General features: G+C 40.4%; 1 protein-coding gene across 1 annotated transcript in view; it reads right to left on the minus strand.

Moving 5' to 3' along the window:
- The window catches only part of LOC124149899 (neuronal acetylcholine receptor subunit alpha-7-like), a 31476-nt gene extending 19421 nt beyond the window's left edge, over positions 1-12055 (minus strand). Inside the window, exon 1 of the mRNA XM_048382376.1 lies at positions 11963-12055. Within this exon, the coding sequence (XP_048238333.1) occupies positions 11963-12008 (46 nt within the window). The 5' untranslated portion in view covers positions 12009-12055. The remainder of the gene's footprint in view (positions 1-11962) is intronic.
- Positions 12056-16892: the final 4837 nt, after the last annotated feature.

Genomic DNA, 16892 nt, shown 5'->3' on the forward strand with positions numbered 1-16892 from the left:
CAATACATCTGAATAAAGTGAATGAACACTGACAAGAGGTATAATAAGTGAATAGTTAGAAGGGGCACTACTTATCAGAACGAATCAGTGAAATCAGTGAGTTAGTTGGGTTTCTAAAATCTCTAGCTTCTTCTCGGCAGAGACTGGGCTAACGTCTGCAAGGACAGCTAAATATATATATATATACTTTTATTCCTCCATAGGAGAGTTACAAGGTATAATATTAAAGATAATTACATGACAATAATTACATTGTCAGAGAATACCACCATATACCACTGTGGTAACGGATTTTCTTAGTAAGTTCTGTCCATATATTGAAAACGGTAGAGTCCTCGAATTACACTTCGTGAGTAAGAGCGACAGGTATCTGGATCAGTATCCAAAGGTGGCTTACAGGACAACAAACAAGCTACAAGATCATAGTCTGATTTGCTGTGGAGTTCAACGCTGATGTCAACGGGACCTATACACACAATGTCACACCATAAGTTCTCTCTTATTGTTTCCTTACTCACACAGTGGCAAAGTACGTGAGTCAGTAAGTCATGGTAGTTAATACCACAATGTGTACAGGTACCATGTAATTTGCCCGGTCTCCACATCGCACACATGTGGACAACAAAACAGGCAGCTGCCTTTAGCTCAGGATAGTCTCTAGCTATCCTCCACGCCACGTGTGGGGTCACATCCGGATGAATACTCTTAAAGTGCACAGTGTCAGGGTCTGATGAAAGTCTTTCCCGCCATGCTCGTACTTCAAAAGTATTCACGGCTTCTTTGACTGTTCTTTTCCATATATTCCGTTCCAGGAATGTACCAGAACTAAGAAATGCCTCCAGATGACAGTACAGTGAGTACTTGTCGAGGATGTGACATATGTCTGGGACAAAGCCCATACTTGTGGACGAACACTTATGCATATACATGAAGATACGAGTCATAAAAACCTTCTTAGAAAGCAGATGATTAGAACAGTTACAGAGGTGGCCAAGAAAGAGTAGCTTCCTGATGTTGATAAATGATTCAATGGGGAGCCAGCCGAGAAGAGCATTAACTATGTCAGACCTAGTATGACGTGGAAGTCCTTGTGCCATTTTGAGAATGGACCTCTGTGCTCTTTCTTAAGCCAGAATTTCTGCCTTGGAAATCATCGACCAGAGTTCACACCCAAACATAGCCTTTGGAATACAAACTGCCTTAATAAGTTTTGAGCTTGTCATGGGGTTTAGAGCTCGTTCATGCAGTCCCGATTTGACGAGTGCCATGGCTGATGCTTTCATCTTCGAGCAGCTCTCCAGAGTTCTCTCCCATGAGTTAAATTCAGAGTTCAATATAATACCAACGTGCTTAAGCTCATTTGTCACTGGGATATCACGTCCATAGAGTACAACACTAGAAGCAGCTGCTTTTCTGTCACTATATCTGACAATCTGGCTCTTGGAAGGAGAGAAGGTAAACCGCCAGTCTGAACTATTTCTTTCACAGATGGTCACCATCTTCTGCAGATTTGCTGATACTGGACTAACAATTGCTATATCGTCCGCTTGAGTGGGTGCCATTACATGGATATCCAAGATCACTGCACCAAGATTGCTGGTGGACAGTTTCTTTAACAGTTCATCTATGTATAACAGGTAGAGTTTTGCCGACAGGACGCTTCCTTGCCGAACACCTCTTGATAACGGAAACCAGTATCATCTTGTGTTATTAACAAGGACGCTGCTCTCGAGGAACTTGTAGCTATTGTCAAATATCCTCCACAGTGCATCTGGGATTCCAAGATGATACAGCTTGTATAAAAGTCCTTGGTGCCATACTGTGTCAAACGCTTTTGAACTGTCTAGGAGAGCTACGTTGATGACGTCTGATCGCTCTTTATAATGAAGTATTGATTCTTGTACAATAAAGGAGATGTCACTGGAGGAAAGGCCTTTCTGGAAACCACATTGTTGTATACATGGAAAGGATTTACTGTTGGTGAGCTGTGGGATTCTTCTGCTTACAATGACTTCAAATACCTTGTATATAACCGGCAATAGGGTTACCCCTCGACAGGAATCCGGTAACACGTGAGATTTGTTGCCTCCCTTGAATATCGGAATGATAGTGCCTCTTTTCCATTGGGCAGGAATGTATCCAGATGTAATAACGAGGTTAAAGAGTTCTGACAAGCACTTTGTAAGGTATTTTCCACCATATAGAAGATGTTCATAAAATATGTTGTCCATTCCAGCAGCCTTGTTGCGTTTTAGGGTTTTGCAAATTGACGTTATTTCTCCTGGACTTGTTAGTAGATCAACTGATGACTGATCAGTGCTCTGTATGTCTAAACGTATCCTTTTCACGTGAGCCTCAGTGTGCTTCCTAAACTCTTGATCAAAGTGAAGCTCATCTTGGTCGCTTGATACCTGTTTCATGTGGTTTGCCATGGTGGTACAGATTTCTTGGGGATTTCTTGTTTGCACACCTTCTGCTTCAAGGCATGCAATCTGTTGTTTTCTGTTCCCACGTCGAATTAAAGTCCAAAACATCTTCTGATCTAGGTCACCACAATCATCTATCTGTTTAAAGTACTCATTTTCATACTGTGCTGCTGCCTCCGATAAAGCATATCTAAATTTATCTTTTGCTTCCTTATAGCATCTGAAAGTGCTGTGTTCCCTTCCTCGGGGTTGCCCAGCATTGATCCATTCAGTTCTACAGTTCCACATGAACTTATGAAGGTTATCAGCTTTACCTTTCCAATATGGCTTAAGATATTTCTTAAACCTTTTCTTATGTAAATACATTTCACTTGCTTCTGTTAGACACTGGACTATCTGATCACTATAGGTGTCTATATCATCATGTGTACATCCAACCTTGGGGCAAGAAATAGGCCAGAGAAGATGTGAGACTGCATATGTTTAGTCCTGGATAGATCCATCTTCTAGTGCTTTATCCCATGAATATTTTGTGTAGACATTTCCTTGGTCGTCATCTGTCGGAATCTTGTCATATGAAATTGTGCAGAGAACCGGATGGTGATCAGAGACGTTGAATGGATTATCATCTTTTACACAAGCAGTAGTTACTAGCCCTTTGAGGTCTTCTGAGATCATTATATAATCGACGGCAGAGACTGGACCTCCATTATAAGCTTGAAAGGTAAATATCGGACCAACACAATTAGATTGCATGTTTACAGGAGACAAATTTGAACTGGTCAGGAATTTCGACAGAATTCCATCACGACTGCTCAGAGCAGGATTGTACCTAGGTCCACGGGCAGTGGCATTAAAATCTCCCATCACTATTACACTGCCTTTCAAGGAATATGCATCACAAATGTCTTTTAGATTATCCACATAAAAAGAATAAAGTTCTTCAAGGCGGTTTGATGGGGGCAGGTATACACAGAAGATGTACATGGAGTGATCATGTTTAAAGGACAGTTCTATTCCAGAGATTCTATCACAGTCTAAGTTGATTTCGTTGATAAAAGTCTTCATTGATTTCTTACAAAGTAATGCTGTACCACCACTAGGAAGGCCTCGTCGAGTACAATGCTCTGGTTCTGAAGGTGCTTTGGCAATATAGAAGTAGTCATTGTTAATAGTATCCATAAAACACAGATTATATTCATGAAGCTGGTGATCAGCTATTGCACAGATATCCACACAGTTAGCATTTAGGCAATCATTTAAATAAGGAACGCTAGACATGATGCCTCTAGCATTCCAACACATTAATGAAAGACAGTTATGGTCCAAGGGCATTATCAACGTAGTCCGGGTGTTTCTGAGTCTGGGGAAGTCATCTGATTGTTCTTTCTTTCATTAATATGTTGCCAGAATTGCTCGCGGGATAGCCACGGCTTAATAAAAATATTTTCGGGCCAGAAGTCTTTGCTTTCAAGTTTATCTTTATCTTTGGCTAGGACATTTACCTGGGCTGATGCTGTCCTCTTCTCATCACGATTAAACAATCTCACGTAGGTAACAGTAACAGCTTTCTTTTCCAAGAAACGCCTCACAGATTCTGCTGTGTTGTTCTTGTGTATTCCGACCACATAGAACCTTGCAGTCCTGACTTTGGCAGGAGCTGCAAGGAACTTTTCCTGTATATCCATCGTTGCAGCACACTGATCTGTGCCTACATGAACTACAATTCTAGATGGAGTGTTTCCCGTTGGTTGAGATATGGACGATGGGTTACATCTGTTGACAATGGAACTAGTAACATAAGTCTTGCTCTCATTCCTGGAAGGATTATTTTCCTGAGATGTGGACACGTGGTTACACCCGTCACTAATGGGAGTAGTATAAGACGTCTCGCTGTGATTTCCCTGTACACACTGACTGTATGTTCGTTTTGATACATCCGTTCCATTGGTATGTTGAGTACTCATGTCCATCTGTGTAATGTTGGTGGCAATTCGCGAAGTGTCTGTAGAATCGTGTCCGCGTGTAACATCATCTTGTACATCATGTGAATTACTCACATTTGCATCTCTGCTTTCAATATGTTTCCTTTGAATTAAGGTATCATGATCACGATTGTTGCTATTGTCGTTAGAATTCTTCTTCCCATTTTCTGTGTGTTCAATCACATTTACACATTGTGATACTGTAATTTCATCCATATGTGGTGACTTTTCTGAAGCTTTAAGCTTCTGTTTCTCCATAGACGCCATCTTCCGTTAAATGTCAGTCGCTGTCCTTGTATTAGTGCGACACGTTTTATCAACCTCTGTGACGTCACTTTCCAATGCGTCAAGACTTTTGCTCAGGAGCGAGACTTTTGACCTCAGACTCGTTATTCCCATACTACGATCATCCGAGATCCGTGTTATTTCGAGGCACTTTTCAACCACTTTCAACTTTGAGTCATTTAAAGTTTTTCTCAGGTCCGTAACCTTTTTGTCCAACTTTACAGTTATGGCTGTCAGCTTATCTACATCAATTTTCTTCGTCACCAATTCAGCTTGCATAACAGCTTGGTTTTCACTCACCTTTGTTACTTCCCCTTTCAGTGTACTGAGACTTGTCTTTATGCCTTCGACAACAGATTTACATTGATTCAGTTCATTCTGTATGTCTTTATTCTCGCTTCGTAACTGTTCTACAGCCTTGATCATATTCACTCTCAATTTCTCTGCTGTAGTTTTCACCTTGGTTGATTCATTTTTAGCAGCTTCGTAATCAGTCTTAAGCTGTTTATTGTCTCTTTGCAATTGTGTAATCTTTTGGCTGAGGCAATCAACTTCTTGAATAAACTCTCCCTTCACTTCAGCCAGGTATCTCTCGAACCTGGCCATTGTCTCGCTGATTGCAATGAATGACTGGGCTTGCTGGGCTTCACTCGCACTGTCAACAGCCAGTCTGCGTCGTGGCCCACTAACAATTTCATATAGCTCTTCTCCAAAATCTCCCAGATAGGCTCTGAATAATATGAAATTATCCTTAGCTAGTTTCCTCTGTATGGTTTCGCCCTGTTTTGATCTTCTATCCATACGACGTCTTAAACAACCCTCAGGATGTGGGAAATCCTCCCGTTGTTTGCATTGTTGTAATAATACATGCCGTATCACATCTAAGTCACCGGTATTTCCATTGCATTTGTTGATTATTTTTGACATAAACATTTCTTTTGCGCAGTTTCCCAGGTCTGTAAGAATAAAATTTAGCAGGTCGGGACAAGTACCTTGGTTGCTGACGGACCCTGGTGACTCCTCCATATAGCCTCCATTGTCGATCTCACATGTTTAATTCCGAGTTACCTTTTCCATTCTAACTCCACCCATGGAGGTCATGATCATATCTGAACAATCAAACACATTGTATAATTGTGTAGCCTCATTTGCTTCCACTGAAGACAAGCTTTGATTGGGATATCCATTCAGAACTTGATTAGACACAGCGAGCAGTGAGGGCACGTCCACCTCGGTCGCCATCTTGATTACCTCCCAGCGTCTGAGTTTAGAAGACAAAGGACAGGACATGTATGCCGTGCACAGGTGAGTCCAAGTTTCATCTGGACAGCTCTGATAGTCGTGCAAGGGTTTACAAGCGTCCGGGCGAACGTGTTGGCGACGCTGGCGTTACTCAATGTCGTCAGTTTGAGGATGGAAGTGTGATGAAGTGCAACATAGCCTACTATCGAGCCTCGCATCCTCACAACGCGGAACACAATCTGATCAAATAAACTGCAGGGCAAAAGACAATATACACCCCTTGCTTGATGGTGGCTTAAAATGAAACAGACAAGAAATGGTATACTTGATTGTTATGTATTAAATACTTGTGGTTTGGACCAGTGTTTTTGCGATCGTTTTCAGACAAGAGACGTTTTGATAACGTTTGTAATTGTAGTCAAATCCATTTCGAATATCCATACTTTTCCTTTGCTCGACAGTTTAAGTCTGAAGCTTTTAACTTCTTTCAAAAAGAAGCTAATAAGCTATTCCTCAAGAGACCATGCCTGTGGAAAAAAAACTCATTTACTGTTTTTATCAGAACGTCCGGTTTCTCTGGTACCACCAACATGGAAAAGAAGGGTTGTAAAGCTCATCCATATACTCAGGTGGACTGGTCCAGTTCCACAATTTTAACCCGTCTCCCCGACCGACGATCTCTTTGAATCGACATTGCCGAACACACAAATATGAACTAAGTACATGTGCACTGAGTCTAAAGCCCCATTCCCATGGACACTTTTACTTATGTGAGTATATATACTTACATAAGTAAATTTTCTTATGGTGGCATGTGAACGCATTTGCTTACATGAGTAAATGTACTCCAGGAGTAAAGATACATGAGTAAAAGTATATTTGCTACACCTGATGAGGTCTAGTAAAAGTATATTTACTCATAAGTATAAATGCTCCTGGAGTATTTCTGGTCATTTGAATAGATTCTCTATTTGCTTACGTAAGCATATTAGATCCTGTGCAGGAAAATACGGCCGTATCGTTTGACGACAATGTTCCACCAGTGTTGAGAACGTTCTCTCTTCCACAGTTCTCTTTCCTGGTATAATCCTAGGACTAATCCCATACTAAGAAAGTATGGAAAGCCTCTCTTTCGCCTCTGGTTGACTATCTTCGACAGCGACATGGCCTCAAATGATAAAAGTCCACAATTTATTTATGAAATGATCTTTACTTCTGCCTTGCATAAACTTCATGTGAACGCAATGTAAATATACTTTAGCTTGCCCCCGGCTTTCAGCAGCATGATGAGGGTGTCTTTAGCTTTTTGTTCCGTCTATAAATGAGTGTCTGGTCGGACCCCGCTTACTTTTATTAGAATGCAAGCCTTCGACCTGGTTGGTTGTTTGGGATCCTGTGGAGCTGAAACCTCTGCTCACCATCTTGAGCTTCGCTCACTTGCCTGTGAGACACCCCTTATAATCCTCTATTGTTTTACCAATCAACACGCTTCATTGGCTATCGTTTTACAAAAACGCTTTTCGCAATAGAGTGATTTGGTATCGGGCGTTCGTGAAACGTTAATTCCATGTAAGTGGAAAATAATACAACACAATCGTCTTGCTTCCTACCATCCCAGATAATTTTTCCACCGGGCCCCTTTCAAGGATGTTGTTTTAAACACATACATGCGTATCTAAAGAAAGAAGTCTGTGTATTGCTTTAATAATAAATATTGCATATATTTAAGGCAAAGCATTAAACTGACACTTTTGCTACGTACACGTGTCACAAAATGAACCCGTTAGACCACTTCAGGAATATATTTATGAAATTGCGAAATGTCCGCGTCCAACGGGTCGATGCGTATGTGAACCAACTATTTAATTATCTGTATTAGAACATTGAAACGTTTCTAACACTGACAAGAGGTATAATAAGTGAATAGTTAGAAGGGGCACTACTTATCAGAACGAATCAGTGAAATCAGTGAGTGAGTTGGGTTTCTATAATCTCTAGCTTCTTCTCGGCAGTCTGACATTGGCCGCTTGGTCACACTAGCTGCCGTGAGACGATTTTGCTCGCAAACGCAACTGAGCGTGACAAGAGACTGGGCTACCCTCTGCAAGGACAGCTAAATAAACTTGGAGGCAATATTTGTTTTACGCATTTTTCAACACTGATTGGTTACCCGTGATCTATGAAGATTTGGACAAAGGGCGCATGTTAATAAATTTCTTCAGCCTAAACAAACAGACAAAAAGAACGACAGAAGCGCATCGGATGTCGTTATTTGGAAATCCCCCTGGTGGTTATAGTTTATAATAAGAAAAGTATCCCTGCAGTGAAAGCATTTTCGGATTTCGGATTGCGTGGGTAAACTACTCCCTAGTTGTCATCCATGTTTTCTGGTATAACCCTACACTTGTGTATTTGTCGTCATTCAATTGATGCTCAGTTAATATATTACAGGTATAATTACTGGAGGCACCACTCAGATTACCTGATAAAGGTTCCCATTAGGCATTTCGTGTGTCTGGGATATTTATTCAATTCAAATCCAGGTTTAAACCGAATCCCGGTTTGAAGTGAGGTGAAATGTATGTCATATAATATGCACGTTTCAGCCCAGCAAGAGGAGTGATCACCATCATTCCTCGCCATCAAATGATCAGCAGAAATTACGTTGATTGAATTATCACTGTTATTTTGCACAGGGGATTTGTCAAAAGTAAGCGTTTACATGTGTATGTTTACTAAAGCAGACGGAATACCCCAATATCTGGGCGTGAAGTGCCGATGTGAAAACAACATACTTTGTTCAAAGCCGATATAACGTTGATTGATTGCTCATTGTAATCTAACTCAATGGATTTTTTAAAGAACCGTGGACATTATGAAAACAGTTGACACGTGGGCTTTCTCAGCTGACCTTTGAGACTTGACACCTATGTGAAACAACTGAAACAAACTAAGTGATCAGTCGAGAAACCAAACACGGGTTATAATATCCCGAAACGATAAATATATTTTGAAATATTTTATTGTTACAGAGACACGTGACATCCAATAAGTTTCTTTGTACAGCTGCAGATGTGTGGAATATTGTTCCTTTATGTGAATATTTACGGTTGCATTCCTAGAACAAGGCAGCTGACTAAAAATATACATATAACTTTGGTAGGTTGTAATTATGATATTTGCATTTTGTTTTCATTCATTTGCTGTAGCATTGAACAGAATCATTCTTGTTCCTCTACGTCTTGGTTGAGAAGTTCTTCGATGCGAGATAGACGTTGTTTTTCACAAGTCTTTTCCTTTGTATGCGTGTATATGTTACAGTCAATGTGTAAAATATGATTCACTCCGGCAATTTATAGAATGTCTAAATATTTCAGGCGATTGACTGAAAAATCTGTTCATTTATTTAACAGATTGACTAAAAATGACTAAGACTGTCAAAAGGGCTTAAAAACATCACAATAGATTAATTATGCTGGGATTAGAATCCAAACAATTTAGAAATGTGCTTATCCAAACTACCATAATATAAAAATATCTGTTTTTAGTGAACAATATCCTTAGGTATAATTGCTGTATACATATGAAGATATTGTTAGTTATAATATTTTATTGATGTATTTTATTGATTATATAAATTTAGGTGTCTTTTAGGGGGAGGGGGGAGGGTATGTATGTGTGCTAAGGGGTGTGAACTGGTGACTAGGTTGATCTTGCATGAGAGTATATGTCCGTGTGTCTGTGGAGTGGGGCGGGGGGAGGGGTGGTGGGTGGGCGGGGTTTGCTGTATACATAAGAAGAAATTGTTAGTTATAATATTTTATTTATGTATTTTATTGATTGTATAATCTTAGGTGTCTTTTAGGCCAGTAATGGCCAGGTGTATTATGTACACATGACACATTAATAAACTATATTATTATTATTATTATTATTATTATTATTATTATTATTTAATATCCTTACATTTTCAGTCACTTGGTGATGATATTAAACATAAAAATGTTTGGATTTCGTCATCATAATAATACAGATGGGCATATTTTTTGAAATAACTGAATATTTAGGCATTTAATAAATTTCCTAAGTGAAACGTTTGCACATTTTGACTGTAAAAAAATAAACACCATAACATAAGCAATGCTCAGGTGAAATATTTTCTTTGTGTTGCAAGTCAAAATAGTGAAAACGAAAATCACACAATTACCAAGCAAGTGACTTATCAAAACACCGTCACCATTAATGATGCTACCCACAAGATACCTACATTTAAAAGTGACAACTGCGCTTACGAATGGCGCTGCATAGGCCGCGAACTAGTCTAGATCTCTGCTATATCATCCGGGTACTCACGGGGAAAAACAATAACAAAGGCAACAACTCTGGGGAATTGCTTTAGGTAATTGCCCATTTAACAGTATTCAAGTTATATCACGGCGTGTCAGCTTAATGTGGGAGGAAAGCCCAAAGTGATGCAGGTCTCAGACGTTTACCATTTCGATGAACCCCACGAGCACGGGTATGATGCTGACAAACCTAGAAACTTAATTGGGGCGAACCGGGTTTCGAACCCACAATCATAGGTTTCTGGCGTGCCCAAGGGACGCAACTATGCACAGCGAATCGCAACGCCTAAGACGAGTGGGCCACCCGTGCCCCCCACTGAAATCAAAATCGGGGCACCATGTTATAAATGCTGAAGACGCTCGAATAGCAGTTCATGGAAGATTTACATTCTCTCATGAATTCTAAGAAATGTACTTGAAATTTTTTTTTTTATTAAATTAAATTTTATTCTAGTGTCTTCCTCTAAAACACGAAACCAGCTCTTCCCTTATTTATTATTGTTTATTTCAGAAGCTTCGTATAAAGTTGTGTTATTTCAATGTGGTAACTGTACATGTATGTCTTTCACTTGCAAATACCTGACTTGCATTTGCATGTGTTTGTGGTGGATACGCTCTAACCTGATTCATGAGTATTATTCATTAACACATGCTTATGATATAGTCGGAATGGAATGGAAAAGAAGTAAATTATGGAAATGGTTTTGTTTATTTTGTTTCCAATAAAAAGCGTATTCTTTTACAATGTTAATAGTCGTTCACACATCAAGAACAAGTCACTGTGTAATACAAATACCTAACGACGTAATATTTGTGAAGGACTTCGTTTACCATGTGAAATCTTTAATAACCAAACGATTTTGTCCAGACTATTTCACATTATATTCAGAATGAAACTTATCACGAAACATTATGGGATACTAGACATGCACAAAACATAAGTTGGTTATGAGGTTTCCTGACGGCCATTTTGGCCGACACATGATATTGTTTGATTCTGTTCTATCTTATTTGTTGCCGTGAAAATCACCTCAGCTAATGTGTGTACGAGTATTTGTGATTGGAGTCATGACCACAAGATCATCTTACATTTGCAGTCTAAATAAAGTATAGATATCGGTATTGGTAAAAGGAAAAGAAGCTTTAAACTATGATCTTAAATAATGCAGAGCAGCATGACATGGAAAACGTAACTCAAAATCAGTCAAGGAAAAAAGTAATACAATATATTGTACCGTACATTTAGCACAACTGTCACAAGATAGCGTGACTATTCTGTTTCGAAAGTGTCGCGATAGTGGCGTGAAAGTGGCGTGAAAGTGGCGCGATAGTGGCGTGAAAGTGGCGCGATAGTGGCGTGAAAGTGTCGCGAAAGTGCCGTGAAAGTGTCGCGAAAGTGCCGCGATCTTGTAAAATGTTATCGCGAAAATGGCGCGAAAGTGTCTCGAAAGTGGCGCAATAGTTTCACGTTAATGGCTCAAAGGTGGCGCGATAATTCCGCGTTAGTGCCGCAATAGTGGCGAGAAAATTTCGAAAAATCTTCGCGAAAATAGGGGAAGTTACTTGTGAAATGTAGTGTACATGAGTAAATTTGCTTACATGAGTAAATTTTGTCCATGCGAATGGGGCTTATTAGTCTTTGCCTCGCATATGTTATATGATGCTTTACAATACTTACTGTATAACGCTATGGAAAGAAGCAGCTGCAGCACACCTTTCTCCATCCCGTCACTCGGCGAGCGCTGTTCTCCACCTTCTGTACCTAAATGTGTTTAGTATCCCGGGCCGTGCCTCATCGACTGGTAGCGCGCCTATTGTATGTTAGCGCTGCACTTGTTTGATTTGTCAAACTTGATAAACATTCTGAGTGACGGATTTAAAGTTTGCTTCAAAGGTAATGTACAGAGTGCAAGGATATAACATCAGTTGTTTACAGACTGGCGGAGTTAATGAGTTTCGACAAATGTATATAATCGATGTTGTAATCACCTATGTTACCTGTAATTATCGTTTTCAATCTATCTGTGAAACACCGTGACGTCCCTCTGGGCGATACGTAATGGATTGCTTAAACTACAACCGCCGAGTTAACACAATGCGGAGTGTTGTTACACACATGCATTAAGCTGGCGTAATAACGATGAAAATAGTCCTACCGATTACATCTTATTAATGAATGTGAACAAATGTAAACTAAAAATGAAAAGTATTCTTATACCGTGAAATATCAGTGGATTCCATTTATATTAAACAAACAATCCGATGATGTCAGGTATTCATTTTTTATAGCCCGTCGACAGTCATGTGAAGGCTGGCGTCAGAGTTTGTATGGAATATTAGAAGGGCCATAGTCGCGTCGTCTAAACAAACACACGGAAAAAGTGTCAAAATAAACCAAAGAGACAGTTTAACGATAATGGAACATTACGAAAAAGAGACATTTGGACCAATTGTCGCATTGGCGAATTTGTATAGCATTTATGCTTTGTATCAAATAGTGGTGCGCATATTGTTTGTTGGAAGCAAGCCTGAAACATGACCGCCAACGCGACCGGCGTTATTAACAGTGTGAAGAATACATTTTGATGGCAAGACATTTGTCACACGTCTCTGTTTTAGAAATTGTGTAAACACCAGGGAACCAATCTACCCTCTCCTGGGGACTTCTTGCTTTGATTATTGTCTGTGCTCATTATCCAGATGGCTTCAATTTGTCAAATGTCATTTCCATTCTGTGACCTATCAGTGCTAAAAATCCCGGCCTCCCGTTTGTCCATTGTCCATTGCACATTCCCAAACACGGATGATATCGTCCTGACTTCCTTTTGTCCATCACAATCACCTACCAGCGCTAATTACTGTTAAGTGTTGGCCTCCATTTGTCAATTGCTAATCACCTATCATTGCCAATTATCTGTTGGCTTCCCTTGTTAAGTTTCCACCTTTGGAATATTATTACTTTTGTTGATTTTACAGGTACATATATATATGTTCCCTGCTTCATAGCATTTATTCACCCGATGAAGGAGCAAGTATATACTCAGAAACGTTGTGTTCCTCATAATAAAGAAGTTGGCATCCATGAATTATCTTCGTTGCCTTAACGTTCTTAAACATACAGAGTTACTGTTTGTGCTCCTCAGACATATAAAACTTTTTTTGTCTTGTGCGCCCTATTGGTACACCTGTCTAATCATGTTGCAATGACGATCAGCAGGTAATTGCTATGTTCTCAAGGTCGGACACAGACCCTTGGAAACCGTTTCCGTCACTGAGGCCTTGTCTACCCGTATTACTTGTCTCCTCGAAATGAATGAATTATCAGCAATGTAAATTACTCGTGAGGCAGGATGCTCGTTTAATGATGATAATATTTTAACCAAGCTTTATAATGTTTCTTTCAGGGGGTGTTTCATGGCAGTGTCTTTTATTGTTTGACAGTGGTTGTAGCTGTGTAGCATTGTTTCTTTTGGGATTCGGAAGACGCTAATTGCATTGTGTTCGTACAGTGATCAGTCGTCAGGAAGTTACTATATTGTGATGCTAGTGAGGTGTGTAAACTTCCGGTTTGGTATACCGCGGACGGTGATAGCATGTTATGGAAACTTCTTGGAGTTCTAGTACGGATGAACTGTTTAGGGCACTGAGTTGAACTTTCCAGTGTTGTTGTTGTTGTTGTTGCATTAAGTGTTTAAGAGGTCGCCTTCTGCCTAGGCAATTTCGGCTGACCTGTCCCGCTTTGGGACTCCTGTGTGTGAGAAGGGTACACATATCTATTGTGAGTTTGGTGTTCACATAATTTCTGTTTTTGTATTGATATGATTTCTATTTTCTTATATTGATATGATTTCATTTTTATCCTTGGCTGCTCTGTTTATATACGTTCGAGTAGCTGTCCATCTCTCAGAAATAGAGTTAGTTTGGCCTTCGCTATTGCATCTCTTGGCTTTAGGATATCTATGACAGATAGCGGATCTAACTGCAATTCTTGTTTTAACCTGGCCCGGGCTGGGGCATGGTCTTGAAACCTAACGCGGGACGCATTAAACCCCAAGTACTCCTCGTGATCCTCTCCGGCTCGTGGTATGAAACCTAACGCGGGACGCATTAAACCCCAAGTACTCCTCGTGATCCTCTCCGGCTCGTGGTATGAAACCTAACGCGGGACGCATTAAACCCCAGGTACTCCTCGTGATCCTCTCCGGCTCTGGTATGAAACCTAACGCGGGACGCATTAAACCCCAAGTACTCCTCGTGATCCTCTCCGGCTCGTGGTATGAAACCTAACGCGGGACGCATTAAACCCCAAGTACTCCTTGTGATCCTCTCCGGCTTGTGGTATGAAACCTAACGCGGAACGCATTAAACCCCAAGTACTCCTCGTGATCCTCTCCGGCTCGTGGTATGAAACCTAACGCGGGACGCATTAAACCCCAAGTACTCCTCGTGATCCTCTCCGGCTCGTGGTATGAAACCTAACGCGGGACGCATTAAACCCCATGTACCCCTCGTGATCCTCTCCGGCTCGTGGTATGAAACCTAACGCGGGACGCATTAAAAGCCAAGTACCCCCAGTGATCCTTCTACAACGAATTTATCCTACCGACATGTTTTAATATGACATTTTAAAAGAATTCAAACCAATTCAAAATTTATAGAAAACAACTGTTCGATTAAGCTGAGGTTACCTTGCGCTATGTCACATGACTTCTATTGACTCGGAAAAAGCGTGCGGCTTTTTGCTTTGAAGACATGGAGGTACGATAAATATTATTATCACTAACTTTTGCTATCAACACTGTTTTTGTGTATTTGGTATTGACCACTGCCATCATATTATATACTGTCATTGAGTATTGTTTTAGTATAAGTGATATAATATATTTATCTCGTTGAAGGAACTCTGGTTCCTTGCGAGAATTCAATAAGGTTAACGCTATTTTCTGGGCAATACCACTGACAAAAGCCCGATGTCTGCCATCAAATGCCCGATGTTCGGTTGATATAACTAACAGGACAGAGTATGATAATTTCCCCTCCACAACCTCATGAAGTTAAACAACATCGTATGGCAATCAGGTGTTATTTTCATGAACAAAACAGAGGCCAACTGAAACCTTGGCGTTCGATTCCCCTGACATTAGGAGACAATTTGGTGAGCTATGCCAACACCAATTTTCGAAGTTTGCTTGACAGTGTGATTTTAATTGATATTAGAATGATTGACAGTGCAATGTTTGTTTGTTTGTGTGTTGTTTAACGCCGCAATATTGCAGCTAAATGTACATGACAAGGGTGTGTAATCGAGACAGTGCAATGGCTGATGCTGGCATCTACAAGGAGGGTCGGACAACTGCCTAAACGCTGCAGTGAAGTGTTCGCTTTACCCTCAATCCAAAAATCTGTCGAATGTCTATTAATCACTTATGTTTTGTTGAAATAAATGTTGATCAGAATCTGGGAATCTTACTGTTATCAAGCCAGGGAATGGGCAACCACTTTACAAACCGACCCCGTTATTCGGAGTGTTTTTAACGTGGAAACCTGTCATGCCTTGTTGTGTATAACACGTGTATGAAGCGCCAGTATAATGTGCCTGATTGCCAACTTTGAACTGCACGTTGTTAATGAGAATAGATCTCTCACGAAGTCTGTAAGCGTTCCCAGTTTGTGTGGCGCGAGGCCAAAAGGAGCTACTAATAGTGACAGACGCGATAAAAGCATTTTGGAAATACCAGACAAGACTTCGCAAAGGGAATGCAGTATTTATTTCAGATTACATATACACTGTTCAGTTGATAGAGTGAGTTACATCTTGTACAGCATGCGTGGTGGGTGGGAAGCGAATGTATCAACACTATGTACAGGTGTTCATGAACATACGGTATTGCCGTAAAATAGCGGGGAGGTTGGGGGCTGCGGTTTAAGACAACATTTATGAACTCATTCAATATATAACAAAATATACAATCCGAACACGGGGATAATTGGCACAATGCATACAGAGAGATGCAACAACAGGGTGGGGCAGACAGTCTGCAGAGGGAACGTACTTGCGAGATAACTGTACACCTCAGTCACACATCTGCATCTGTTAGTGATGTTAGTACAAGGGTTAGAAGCCAAGCTTCAATTGAGTTATATTAGAGGCTGTATGCATAGTACATTGTGAGTGTGGAAATGTCGTGATGTGTTGCGCTCATGACCCCAATCACTGGATTGTCTGCATTCGTCACCACTCGCCCCTTTCCGTAACCTGCAAGAAGACTCGTCCCCCTATCGATTAATGTTATGTGCGAAAATACGACAAACCAATAAGAATGCGCGTATGATTTCAAATTCTTCGTCAAAGAATCCCTCAGAAATAATTTTTGATTTTACATATGTCTTGCATCTAAAAATATACCCAAGACACAGTTAAATGTGTTCAATCATACTGTATAATTCCGCACGTCCCGATGTGCTTTAAATTGCATCTGAAATATATATAATATATTGGGAAAATGTGTGAACGATTACGCAACGAGTTGACAATTGTTTTAGGTATGCCCGTTTGCGCTAAAACGGAACCCGTACGCAAAAATGGCCACGAGAGGGGCACGAGTCGC

The sequence above is a fragment of the Haliotis rufescens genome, unplaced genomic scaffold, assembly GCF_023055435.1.
Source record: "Haliotis rufescens isolate VD_foot unplaced genomic scaffold, xgHalRufe1.0.p SCAF_4, whole genome shotgun sequence".
Classification (NCBI taxonomy): Eukaryota; Metazoa; Mollusca; class Gastropoda; order Lepetellida; family Haliotidae; genus Haliotis; species Haliotis rufescens.